General features: G+C 30.8%; 1 protein-coding gene across 1 annotated transcript; it reads left to right on the top strand.

Moving 5' to 3' along the window:
- Positions 1 to 11780: 11780 nt before the first annotated feature.
- On the top strand, positions 11781 to 12528 carry LOC139844043 (large ribosomal subunit protein uL11x-like). The gene has a single exon (XM_071834250.1). It carries the CDS (start codon positions 11866 to 11868, stop codon positions 12364 to 12366), a length of 501 nt encoding a protein of 166 aa, XP_071690351.1. The 5' UTR covers positions 11781 to 11865; the 3' UTR covers positions 12367 to 12528.
- The last annotated feature ends 2601 nt before the right edge of the window (positions 12529 to 15129 follow it).

The following is a 15129-nucleotide window of genomic DNA, read 5'->3' as shown; positions in this document are numbered from 1 at the left end:
AAGAAAAATGGTTGAAAAATAAAAGGTGACGGAAAAATAAAAGAAACTTATAAAACTTAAAAACACTTGACTAACCTAACCTTATTACTACAACTAACTTAAAATTATAATCGCAAATTAAGATTACTAATTGGAATGATAATTGATACATAGGTAAAAGTCGTCTAAAAATATTAAAGCTTACAAGAAAAACTATATCCCAAATGGAAATAACTTAAAAAGAAACTAAAACTTAAAAAGGCGTCGCAAAATTCTAAAGTACCTAAATCTTAGTCTAAAGAAAAAGCACTTAAGGAATTCTACGGCAAAGCCTAAAAATCTAGAAGTAAAAATAACTATGGCAAAAACTAAGTTTAAAACTAAATATGAGCTAAAAATACAAATATTACTCTAAAACTATTAAAAAGGGACAAAATATAAAAATATACAAAAAGTTGTAAAAAGTACAATTTTTATAAAAATATTATTTTTATATTATTTATTTAATAAAACTATTAATTTTACAATTTAATTAAACTAATTTAACTAAAATATAAATTAAATAAAAAGTAAAACTAATTATAATAATAATAAGTAATTAGGGTTAATAATAATAATAATTAATAATTACCCGTAATTAAATGCAGATTAGGGTTTCTGTCGGTGTCAGGGTAGCTCCGCGAGTTGCGGTATTCCAAGCAGCAAACCCCGCGAGTCGCGGGGTTTCAAAATTCAACTCTGGTACAGTTTTGAAATTCGACGTTTTTTTGATTTTTTTTGTTTTATGCTTTATAATCTAAAATTTTTATATAATAAAAACTTATATTTTAAAAACTAGAATAAAAATAGAACTACTTTATAATTTTATAAATAAAAATCTTAAAGCTAGATTTATATATATATATATATTTTTTTTTCAGTTTTATATTTATAAAATATATTTATAAATTAAATTAAATAAAACTTATATTTTTACAAACTAAAGAAACTTTATAAAACTTAAATATTTATCAAACTCTTAAAAATATTTATATTTTTGTTTTTCTTTTTATATTTTCGAATAATTAAAAACGTATTTTTATAAAAACGAATTTTAATAAAAGTAAACTAAAAATCTTTTTTTTAATATTATATTAGCGTTGCGCTTCCGGCTTTTAAGCGATTCCCCGGCAGCGGCGCCAAAAATACTTGATAGTTTGAGCAGGGTGGTATAAAATACTATTAAATTTTACAAGAAATACTATTACATACGATATAATTTTACACAAGATATTTATTTATTTAGAGAATGGATATACTTAAACCTTGCTACAACACTTATAGGCAGTGTACCTAATCGTACAATAGTGTAGTTTTTAGTAAGTCCGGTTCATTCCACAGGGAAAATCTTTAAACAAAGCTTAACGCTATATTAGTTTACTTTTATAAAAATACAAATATATATATAAGTAATATTATTATTATAAAGGGGGGTTTTTACCGTTTAATGACCGGTTTGTCGATTTTAAAACTTTAGTCACAGTTAAAACCAAATGTAAAATAATAAATAAATACAAGACTTAATTTAAAGCGTAAAGTAAATAACGATAATGAAATTGCGAATAATAAAAGTGCGATAAAATAAACTTGCGATAATTAAAAAGTACGATAATTAAAAGTGCAATTAAATACAATAACAATAAAAATGCGATAATTAGAAGTGCAATTAAATATAAAATAAAGAAAATTAAATATGAAATAAAAGAATTATGCTTATTTAAACTTCCGTAACCATGATGTTTGACGTGTTGATTTTAGTTTTATGCCCATGGGTTAATTGTCCTTTGTCCTGGATTATTTAATATGTCCGTCTGGTTTTTGTCCATAACAGTCCATCAGTCATAAATATAAAGTATGAGTGTCCTCGTCAAATTATCCTTATACCCGAAGTTAAATATTCCAACTAATTGGGGATTCGAATTGTAACAAGGTTTTAATACTTTGTTTAATGAATACACCAGGTTATCGACTGCGTGTAAACCAAGATTTTACTACTTTGTTAACAATTACACCAATTACCCTTGAATGTAATTCACCCCTGTTTCAACAATTCTAGTGGCTATTAATCCATTCCCGTGTCCGGTTAAATGAACGATTATTCGTACATATAAATACCCCGCCCATCGTGTTCGATCGAGTGTATATGGTAATTTATAGGGACGCCCAATTGTAAATCTTTATATTAACATTAACAAAATATCATTTAGTTAAACAAATATAAAGCCCATTAATAGCCCATAGTCTAATTTCCACAAGTGTCGTTCTTTTGTCCAAACTCCAATTATGGTACAAAGCCCAATTACCCAATTTTAGTAATTAGCCCAACATCATGATTACTTCGTTTTAAATAAGCATAATAATAACTTAGCTACGAGACATTAAATTAAAAAGGTTGAACATAACTTACAATGATTAAAAATAGCGTAGCGTTACACGGACAGAATTTCGACTTACACCCTTACAACATTCGCTAACATACCCTTATTATTAGGATTAAAATTAAAATTAAAATTAAAATTAAAATTTAAATATAAATATTTACGTATAGATATAGAGAGGATGGATATATGATTTGTGAAAAATGATCAGAATTCGGTTGGCTTTATAGGGAATTGAGTTCAGGGATACTCCGCGACTCGCGACAATTTTTGCCTTCAAACTCTGCGAGTCGCGGAGTTTGAAAATACAGCTCACCAACTTTGGAGTCTTTCTTGCCGACGGATTTTTATTATTTATATAATATATAAATAATTATAAGAATTATTTAAATATTATATTATATTTATGTGCATAGTTGACTTATAATTTTTAGTCCGTTGCGTCGAGCGTTGAGAGTTGACTCTGGTCCCGGTTCCGGATTTTTGAACGTCCTTGCGTACAATTTAATATCTTGTACTTTGCGTTTTGAATCTTGTACTCTTGTAATTTCGAGACGTTTCTTATCAATAATTGGAACCTCTTTGATTGTATTTTGTACTTTTGAGCTTTTTGGTCGTTTGCGTCTTCAATTCATCGAATCTGTCTTTTGTCTTCACCTTTTATTATTTAAACGAATATCACTTTTAAATAGAACAATTGCAACTAAAAGCTTGTCATTCTTGAGGAATAATGCTATGAAATATATGTTCGTTTTTAGCATTATCAATTATCATTATAAGTACCATAGTCATTACTATGATTATTATCGTTATAAGTATTATTATTTATATTATCATGAATATTACTAATAGGTAATTACTAAAATCATTATTATAAGTATCATTAATCGATAAATTAATATTTTACAGTTGTTATTATAAATATCATTATTAATATCATTAATATAATTATTAACAATAATACCTTATTTAGTAATATTAAGTATTATGATTATTATCATTTTTATCCATATTAAGATAATCGTAGTATTACCAAAATTACTATTTTTTTACAAACAAATGATATATACATATATAAAAAATACATTTAATACATATAATAGAACAACATTACTAGTTTTATATACAAAATGAATATATGAGACGTATAAATATATTAATACAAAAATGATATAATTAGTGAATTATATATACATAAACTTATTCGATTACGATTATATGTATTAATATATATACAAATGATATAGGTTCGTGAATTCGAGACCAACCCTGCATTGTTCAGTTTTGTAATATGTATTTTTACTACAAAATACAGTATGGTGAGTTCATTTGATTCCCTTCTACTCTTTACATTTTTGGGACTGATAATACATGCGCTACTTTTACAATTGCTTTATTAAATGCTTTTGAAATACATTTTGAACTGCGAATACATGAAATGCTTTTATAAATGTTTGACGAGATAGACACAAGCAAAACATTCCTCGAATGAATTATGTGGACGTGATAATTGCCACCATTGAATTATGTGGACGTGATAACTGCCACAATTGATATGAATATTTTCCCCCTAATTATTATTGCTTGGTAACCTAAGAATTAGGGAACATCACTAATTTTGAGAATTAGTGCACGCCTAATTGACGCGAATCCTAAAGGTAGCTATCGGGTTTAACACCCTCACCCAGAATGTTCACTAGACGGGAGGGCTAGTGGCCGTGGTGTTTAGTACTTCGAAGTTTATATGATTATTATACAGACGAGATGTTCTGTTTTGGGGATATTATTATGCGCATTATATGTTAAGGTCGGTTACCAAGCCAAGCTATGAAAGAAATGAAAAGTGAATGTTATGTATCGAGAGAATGATTTTATACACAGGTTATGTGTATGTTATTTTTGGTGCACGAGATATGTGTACGGTTACTAAGATTTATGAAAGATGATTTCGTACACGAGAAAGGTGTACTGTATTTAAAAGATATCGCATGTACCTTACAGGTGGGTATATGATTCAAGCCCATTTGTACCATGCAGCATTTAAATCTTGTGGTCTATCAAAATGATGAATTTTATTGTTTTATGATAAACCTATGAACTCACCAACCTTTTGGTTGACACTTGAAAGCATGTTTATTCTCAGGTATGAAAGAAATCTTCCGCTGTGCATTTGCTCATTTTAAAGATATTACTTGGAGTCATTCATGACATATTTTAAAAGACGTTGCATTCGAGTCATTGAGTTCATCAAGATTATTATCAAGTCATTCATAGTTAGATATATTAGGAAATGGTATGCATGCCATCAACTTTTGATGTAATGAAAGTTTGTCTTTTAAAAACGAATGCAATGTTTGTAAAATGTATCATATAGAGGTCAAGTACCTCGCTATGTAACCAAATGTAATGTATTCGTCCAGATGGATTAGGACGGGTCATTAGAACGCCGTCCAACATTGAAGGACTGGACGCCGTCCAGATGAACTGACGGGCCAGCTGGTTGTTTTTGGATATTTTAGAAGGGTATTTTGGTATTTTCACTTTGGAACGAGTTTAAGGCCACTAGATCAGATCTTGGGGTGTCATTTACTCCACTTACAACAACCTCATCCCCTTCACTTCAATTTTAGAGAGAGAGATTCCTAGTGTGAGAAAGCTCAAGCAAAGGAAGAAGAAGCTAGTTTCGGGTCTTAGCTCGAGTGATAAAGTTGTTCATCTCCTCACTAGCTACGTTTTGATTGTGGTGGTAAGTTCTCATCTTGATTTTCTTAGTTTAATTCGTTTAAGGGTTAGGGTTTGGGAAAGGAATGAGCATAAAACCCATTGTAGGTGATTTTGGGAGTTTTTTTTTTTTTTTTTTTGGTAAGATTGAGTCATGAGGACTCAAGAATGACTAACCTAGGGTTTCAAAATAATAAATGGTGTTAATGAATCTTAAATGGTTAGTTAATCACTAGCTCACTTGTGTTGTTAGTGAAAAGTGTTTCTAGGGTTCATGGTTGACTTGAAATGGGTCAAATGGGTAAGTTTGACCTAGCGGGATAAATTGGGTATGAAAACACCCTAGATATGTGTTGATGGGAGTCTTAGAACCTTAATCACTAGCTTTTAGCGATTAGTTGGGGATTTGAACCTTGATTTAATGATTCTAGTACAAATGGGTCATAAATACCCTTTTGGGTCATAAATGCACTAGTGAGGATAGTTGGTGGATAGTCCAACTTATTTTGTGAATTAATTGGACATTAATTGTATTAGGTGACTTGCGTTGAAGGTTACAAGTTTTTGAAAATCTCACAAGACGATAAGGTGAGTGGAATATCTATGTATGTATATATATGATTTATTGGCCCGCATTGATGGTGTCACATAGCCGTTTTGTGACTATAGTGTGGGGCATAGCCGTTTTGTCCACATTTTGTAATTATGCACATAGCCGTGTTTGTGCATATGGTGGTGAGTAATAGCCGTGTTTTACTCACACGTTGTTGCCCGTATTAATTGTGCACATAGCCGTGTTGTGCACATGATTGTGAGTAATAGCCGTGTTTTACTCACACATTGATCAAGTGATGCCATAGCCGTTTTTGGAACACTTGGGGGTAATGCCATAGCCGTTTTTGGAACACCTCGGGGGTTAGCATACCATAGCCTTGTTTGGGCGCTAACGGTTATTATGAACATCGATGACCTGTTTCGCGAAGTCATTCCCTTGCGAAGATTTGGTTAACCATGGGTTATATTTGTTGACGTTAACATTTAATTATTATTATGAATTATTATGCTATAAATGTTGCTAGTTGTACGAATTGATGATACTAGCCTTGTTTAGAGATGATATGCGATTGTATGCGTTATATGATATCGTGGATGCGAGTAGGTAAGTTTTATATGCATGTATATATTTATTCTACTCACTAAGCGTTAGCTTACCCTCTCGTTGTTTACCTTTTTAGGATCCGACGCGGATAAGGGCAAAGGTATCCGTTTGGACTAGTAGTGGCTCTCGAGGGTTTAGCATTTGGAAGTTCGACCAAGATTTGAGTAGTTTAACCTCAAACACCATGCTCTAGTGTCGTTTGTAAATTAAACTTGAATGGTTGAAACTTTTATTTTTGAACGAAAATTGTAAGTCGGGTCGTTGTGGGCCCGGTGTTGTAAAACTTGCTTTGAATGTGAAAATCTCTTAGTTTTACTTATATGGATGTTTTATGATAATCGGTTTCGTTTAAAAATGTCGGGAAGCGGGTTTTCCGCTCGAGTAAGTTGGACCGCTGGGTCAGAAAGTTTTAGTTCATTTGGATGCCGTCCAAGGTCCTTGGACGCCGTCCTGTATTTCAATGTTGGATGCCGTCCAGATACACTGGTTCAGAATTTTTTTTTTTTTTTTTTGTCGTGTTTTTGGATTAACGAGGGTTGGGTTGTTACATAAGGGACAAAAGCCAGCAAGTATAAATAGGCGTAACAAGAAAGAATTAAGGATCACTTCCAGAATTACATTCCACTTCACTCACAAAAATACTCTCAAGTGTTTTCTCCTCAGCTAACCCGCGCAACCGGCATATCACTCATAAAGACTAGAAATAAGTACTCCAACACGGCTCAAATACCACTTTGTATTTCAAACACATGTACTAGAAATAAGTCTAAGAGTCTCTTAATACTCTAAACCAATTGGTAGTAGAGAGAGTTCTCATTAGACTTATATACGTATATTTGTTTCTTTCAATATTTAATATTTAATGTGGACTTTAGTTAACGCCTATCATCACCAGCAACAAAGAAGTTTCAAGTTCAAATCTCCTTAACAACTCTTGGGGTGATCCGAAAAATGGTAAACAATGGTCAAAGAATAACCGGTTAAACCATATATGAATAAATACAAATGAATAGTGTCCACTAAGAGTGTGTTTCTTTATCTCTTAATTAAATGGTTCAGCGTTGAATGTCGTACTATTCAACATGCAGCTCGTTTGTTTCTGACATCTTAATGACATATAATGCTAAATTGTTCAACATTCACTGTCGAACCTTCAAAGATGAAATTATCTCTTAATCATTAAATACATAAATTTTATGTAATATTCTCTATAACTATACCAAGAACACTTATTAAACAACTATATTGTAATTTTCATTCATGTCAAAGGTTAATAAGATAATTTTACAGCATTCATATTATTCGTTCAAAATGATTTTTAAATAAGTTATTGTCATTAAGAATGAACTTCATTTATAATTTTTTAATCATTCAGATTATAAATCATTCAATGGTAAATCATTTAATCTTATTATCAAAAGCAATATAACATTTTTCCTATAATTGATATATAGTATGATATTCGTCTACTTCAAATAACGTAAACAACGTAAACAAAAACTTTCTTCGTTTGCGTACAACGCATGCATTTCTATTTACTGTCTCTTTCAAATGCCCAATTTTTGTGGTGTACTTAATTTGTTCATTTTTCCCGTAATTTTCTATAAATGACACTTGTATATTAAAGTCACTTTTGAAGGACCATACGCCGATTGATACTTGTACATCATGACACCTGATCTCTCCATAAATAATGCAAGGTTTTTGAATTAACAATTGTAAAGATATCCATCACGTGAGTTATTTACTCCGTATTATATTAATCGTGAATTTTGATATTGTATTAATTTTATATATTAAATTAATATATTAATATTATTTATTTATTATAATTATATTATATTATAAACTAGTGAAATGACCCATGGAACCACGGGCTTGTTTAAACGAAACAGTTTAATGATATTTTTAAGTATTAGGTGAACGTAAATCCTAAAATTATTTAGATTAATGACCCGTGGAACCACAGAGTCCGACTAAGAAACTCGTCAGCTGAATATTTCATCAAACACCTAAAATGCATATTAAACAATCCACATCAATCATAAGAGATAATATCAATTTTCATTTTATTTTAAAAGTGTAAATTAAAATGTAAAATTATAATTGATTTCCTTCTACCGAGCTTTTAAATCTTCTCGTACACAATTTAAAATAATTCAAAATTATTTAATTTTAATAATAAAATAATTATTAATAAGTTTTAATAATAATAATTAATTAATAAGATTTAATTTTAATTCAAAATTATTTAGATTAATGACATCATCTATAATGCTTAGAATTTTTTTTTTTTTAATTTTTTCTTAATAAAAGAATTAGTCTAATAATGAAATTATTATTATAGAATTTTAATATTAACTATAGATATATTCAATTCGAAAATTAACAAAGGATACCATTCATTTAAAACTTCATCTCAGTTTCATCATTTTCACTCCCTCATCTTTACACTATGTTCAATATAACCCCCCATTTTAGAAAATTAACAACGGATACTATTCATTTAAAACTTCATCTCAATTTCACCATTTCCACTCCCTCATTTTTACACTATGTTCAATATAACCCCCCATTTTTAGTTTTATATAAAGAAATACATAATGTTCTAATTCTAGAACAAAAGGAACCCTCGGAAGAGTGTTTTCAAGCGCGGCTATCATTTGAGTGGTTGCGGGTTCAATTCTCGCATTTTTTTATATAAAGCAATTATTGAAACTCAATTTTTTTTTATATATATATTTGATAAATAATGTTCTAATTATAACAAAATATTAGTCATGGAAGAGTGGTTATTATATATAAATCGGAGATAGTGGTGTTCTAAGCATACTTTAAAGAAAGACTAGTTTATAACCCGCGATTCGCGGGATTTTTTAAAAATAATAATAATAAAAGGTCCTAAAATATATAACTGAAATGTGTGTTATAGAATGTACGGAAAAATAAAAAATCATACAACTTAGTAATATTTTTCTCATATAATGTCAAAATATGGTACTCTAGAGCAGTGTTGTAAAAAAAATCGATTACCCGCCGATTAATCTCCGATAAATCATTTTTAAGAGAAATCCGTTCCGATTTCCAAAAATCCGTTTAATTAAACGGTCAACGTTAATTGATGGGTTAAAGTCGAATTTGGTAATCAAAATTGGTTAAAGTCATAATGGTTAACATTTTAATATGAATTAAACTAGAATTTTGTATTTTTGAAGCAAAATGAACAATTTTAGACAGTTACGTTAAAGTTTGTTTTATATTTATGATTTTTTTTCTATATTTACACATAAATTTTAAAATTTAATATTTAAATGTATACAGTACAATCCGATTAATCCCCGAATTGCCGATTAATCATTTCAAAGTCCCGGCCGATTAATCCCCGAGTAGCGAATTTTGTAACCTTGCTCTAGAGGTAACTCGATGAGTTGTTAATATATACTAACATTCCACGCATACACAATGACCAAAAAATAACATTGATAATTTTAGTTGTAGAAGTGAAACACACACATACAAAGTTATAAAGAAAAATAATTGTAGATGTTGCATCCGAAAAACTTGCTTCCTCCATCAATAGTGTACGACACATATGATCAATTACAACCTGGACTCAAATTCATTTAAACTCAATATTAGTGTTGCATACTACATTTTTATAAGAGAGACTAACATAATTAAGCTCTAATTCAGCTTTATTTATATCAACCCAAAGATTAGATGATTTAATGATTTTTTAGGGTTCTTTGTTGTAAACTTGTCGTCCTATAATAATTAAAATCTTACCTAAACACACAAAGCAGGACCTAATTAAGTACTCCGTAACAAAGACATATTATATGCATTCAATATAGTTCAAGCAACTATATAAACTCTTAAGACTGTTAAATCATGTTAGGCCCATTTAAAGTCGCCCCATAATTTCATGTAGGACAAAGGCTAAAGTATACCCGAACAAAAGATGAAAACAGTTAATATAAACTATTTTTATATAGTTATTCACAATGCAGAGCAGCTCAAAAATCAGTCTAATGTAACGTTTAACTTCCCTATAATAACATGCCATTTTAAGAAATTTCAGATATAGATCCAGAGAAGGTTTACACAGAAAGAACGAAAGAAAGAAAGAAAAGTAAATCGATCAACCCGTGTTCCGTATTTTTTGTTTGGAGAGTTGAGGGTAGCTGTGTCAATAAACAATTGAAATAGAGGAGAGAGACAATTGTTGAGTGATCAATAAAATTCATGACTATTATTGAAAGATAACAATTAATCTAATGGTATTAATCTAATGGTCTTTTTCTGTCATGTCAATTTTTTGAATGTTGATTAGCTAAAACCAAGGTTGTAAAAGTCGCGAGTCGGGGACGCATCGGCCGAGACCTAAAAAGGACGCGTCGGCCAAATCGGGGACGCGTCGGTGACGCGTCGATCGTTGACCAACGTTGACTTTATTAATAATTTCTTGAATATATATTTATATATGTATAAAATAGTTGATTCTGTACCATAAATTTCTTAAATAAGAACTTGAATTTAAATACAATCAAACTTCAAACTCAATTAATGTTACTGAGTACATAATCAGTAAGGACACAGAGAAAAGGGCGGCCCAAAAAATAAAAACAAACCCTAATTTTAGAAACATATCACATCTTGACGAAAATTTGACTGATTTTGACCATTTTGACCAACTTTGACCGTCTTTGACAGACTTTGACCGAACTTTTAGCTTTGACCGTCTTTTGAGTCGTTTTCAGAAAAACGGGACGGAGAACCCAAAAAAACGACGCATCGGCCAAGTCGGCCGACTTTTACAACACTGGCTAAAACTCACTTTGTGATTATATATAATATAGAATATCGATAGATGGTGATATATATGTCAACTGAAAACCACTGGATGATTACTACGGAGTATTTAAAATAATTAACAGTAATTAACATTTTATCGTAACAGTGTAATGCACATATTTTATTTGTTAACCAATACTTGAAAACAACATTTAAGGTTATGATATATCTTTGCCATTAAACCCTCTGACCACTCTTTATGGCCTCGTGATGAGGCTCAGCACAGTCAACAGGCTAGGACCTCTTTGTGTGGCGGCTTGATGGTGTGGCTCGTGGTGTACACCGCGCTTTGTTATATTAAAAACGTCTTTTTAAGTAATTATTTAAGCTATCCAACATTTTTAACTATACTTTTGGGTTTTAATATTTCGTTATCATTCAACAAGCACTCCTTTTGGCCACCATGATGGCCTCTTATAAGGGACCTCTTGTGGTGGTAGCGTGGTGGTACAGCTTGCAAAGTACAAACCGTCCATTTCATAGTATCTGTCTTCATCTTTTGTTCCGTGTTATGATATTCGGCCCGTTTGTTAAGCCCATTAAATTAACAATGCAACCTCAGGCCCATTTGTTAAGCCCATTGGATAAAATCCAAAGGATAAAATCGACTTTTTAGTCACACACGCAAAGCCCTAATTAACTTCTCCTTTTTAATTTTCTAACTTCTAACAATCACAACACACACTCAAACCCACTCTCTTGCCGAAACCCTAGCAGCCGCCGCCGTCGTCCAAAATGCCGCCGAAGTTCGATCCCTCGCAAGTCGTCGACGTCTATGTGCGTGTTACCGGAGGTGAAGTCGGTGCCGCATCATCACTCGCACCTAAAATCGGCCCACTCGGTCTATCACCAAAAAAAATCGGTGAAGACATTGCAAAAGAAACCGCTAAGGACTGGAAGGGTCTACGTGTCACAGTGAAATTGACTGTGCAAAATCGTCAGGCTAAAGTCTCCGTCGTACCTTCAGCGGCGGCGTTAGTTATCAAAGCTTTGAAAGAACCTGAACGTGATAGGAAGAAAGTGAAGAATATTAAGCATAGCGGAAATATATCACTTGATGACGTCATTGAGATTGCTAAAGTGATGAGGCCTAGATCAATGGCGAAGGAGCTGCAAGGAACGGTTAAGGAGATTTTAGGAACGTGTGTTTCTGTTGGATGCACGGTTGATGGTAAAGATCCGAAGGATTTGCAGGAGGAAATTGCTTCCGGTGATGTTGAAATTCCGCAGGATTGATTGATGATATTGATTGATCTGTTGTGATATCTGTGCTCGAATCGTACGGTAGTTTTTTTTTTTTTTGGTTATAATTTTCATGTTTTGGGATGTTGACTTTGATATTAAGTTTTGTTTTAATGACATTATATTATCATTATATTCTGATAATAAGTTTCATCACTGAGTTTTCTCATATTTTGATAAAATGTGAAAAATTTGAGTGTTGGTGTCTTATATTCTGATATTTTGATGTATAGTTATTTAGCAAGACAGTCTGGCCAAATGTGTGAATTTTTAGTTTAATTTTGATGTTTGGGGTTTAGATTTTATATTTTGGTGAATATTGCTGTTTACTTGCATCTCATTATTGCTCTGTTGATAAATTTTGGATACTTGGTTACAATTTGTATACGTTTGTTTGTCAAAATGTTCAAAGTTCGCGTTCCTGTGAGCGACCACCATTGCGTGTTAGGCATTCCACTATTCCGATATATTGTCACTGCAATTATGAAAATTTGGTACCGTATAATCTGAAATTTGGGCAATAATATGTTTTAAAGTATTCATTTATGTGTAAAGCTTGTCACTTTTGTGTGAGTTAGGAAGACATTATGACCAATTGTTTGAGTCCTGAGTTTATTGTTTACTATTTCATGTTGTCTACTTGTTTAAGCTGATTTTTTTGGTGAATAATGCAATACTGCATATATGTTATGATAATTCACGTTAATGCATTTGAACAATTGTTTTTATGTTTCTAAACAACTCTGTTAATGCTTCTTTATTATAATCTTTATGCTTATGCTTATATGCTTATAGTTTTATTTCTTATCTATATCTATATTTATATATAAATAATATATATGTAATATGTAAATATATATAGAAGTTCAAATAGAGTACTTCTCGAGTATAGCTAGCCTTCTCTTCACTCGAAGGGCCAATGCACTAGGCCAGCGATGTGTTGTAAGCTAAGCTGTTCACATTTTGCAACCTTGTCTAAAATTATATATTTGTACTTTGAATTAAACACTAAGAATATATCAAGTAAAAACTTCGACAAAGAAGTATTTAATATAAGATTTAGAAAATATTCATAGTACATAAAAAATAAATCATGTACAAAGATATGTAACAACTCTGCCTATTGTGTTCGCCATAGCATCTCCATGACTCACCAAGGAGATGTTATCATATGCACCAACCCAGCATACAGGGGCGATTGTAGGCCATAAGGGGTGGTGGGGGTCTATGACCCTACTAGTGTGAAAAAAATTTATAAAATGTATACTTCAAATTGTATAGGACACACACTAAATTTCATTACGGGACCTCATATATTTTTAAAAATTATTATATTATTAGGTAAATGACTACTAAAGTACTCTTCACCAGTGTTGTGAAAAACCCGATTACTCGCCGATTAATCCCCGATTAATTATTATTAGGAGCAATCCGTTCCGATTTTCAAAAATCCGTTTAATTAAACGGTCAACGTCAATTGATGGATCAAAATCGAATTTGGTAATCAAAGTCAGTCAAACTAAAAAATGGTTAACAATTTAACATGAATTTAAACTAGAATTTTATAGTTTTGAAGCAAAATAAATAATTTTAGACAATTATGGTAAAAATTATCTTTATATTTATGTTTTTTTTCCTATAATTACACATATAAATATTAAAATTTAATATTTAAATGTATACGGTACAATCCGATTAATCTCCGATTAATCCTCGAATTGCCGATTAATCCTTCCAAAGTCCCGACCGATTAATCCCCGAATAGCGAATTTTGCAACCTTGCTCTTCACCTTCCATTAGCTTTGAAATTTTTTTTGGGACCCCATAAGGCTTTCATCCTAGATTCGGTCAGAATAGGAGGTTTTCACCATACATATGATGGAAGTTTTAAAATAAAGTGGGACCCGTAAGGCTTTGAATTGTTATGTACATTGTTTCTTAGAATTTAGTTATGATATGTATATGTATATGTATATGTATATGTATGTATTGTTATGGGTTGATTATAGTGTTTTGGTGCTGACTGATGGTGAGCTGTTTATCCTTTGGAAATTTGTATGCCTGCTAAAAACTAATGTCTTGGTTCATCACATTATAACCTCCTTAGACCACTAGGAGTCGTTAAGTGTTAAATCTCAGTGTTAAATTTAACATTGGATTTAACACTGAAGCCAAAACAGGGGAAATCGTTCAGTGTTAAATTTCAGTATTAAATCATTATTTAATTATTTTTAAACACTTTTAATAATATTATTTAGTTTAATTATATATTAAAAATATAAAAACAAATGCTATATAAAATAAATCAGTGTCAAATTTAAATATTTATTATTATTTAATTAATTTAAATCTTTTTATTTATTAACTAACATACTATCTAAAATAAATTAGAATAAATTATTATTATGATTTAAGAAAAAATATTGGCCCTGTTATAATTCAGTAAGCTTATAACTACCTTTAATGGTTATAAGAACAAAGAGAGAAAAAGAGAGAAGAAGGAGAGAAGAAATATTGATATTGATATTTCAAGAGAAATGGTGCACCTTAAATGGTTACCATACATGTCTATTTATAATATAAAATATTACTATGCAAGAAATATAATAATAATAAAATTAACATCCAATCTAGATATTTTATAACACAATCTAGATATTTTATAACACTCCCCCTTGGATGACAATTTTATTAGAGAATAACTAGTACTGCCTCGTTAAAAACCTTGCTAAAGAAAACTCATTGGGATAAAACTTT

Source organism: Rutidosis leptorrhynchoides, chromosome 4 (assembly GCF_046630445.1).
Source record: "Rutidosis leptorrhynchoides isolate AG116_Rl617_1_P2 chromosome 4, CSIRO_AGI_Rlap_v1, whole genome shotgun sequence".
NCBI classification, from domain to species: Eukaryota; Viridiplantae; Streptophyta; class Magnoliopsida; order Asterales; family Asteraceae; genus Rutidosis; species Rutidosis leptorrhynchoides.
This window is presented reverse-complemented; position numbering and strand designations above follow the sequence as displayed.

What these genes read in the sequence shown, in the direction of transcription:
- LOC139844043 (XM_071834250.1), top strand. Translation starts at nt 11,866, where the DNA reads ATGCCGCCGAAGTTCGATCCCTCGCAAGTCGTCGACGTCTATGTGCGT.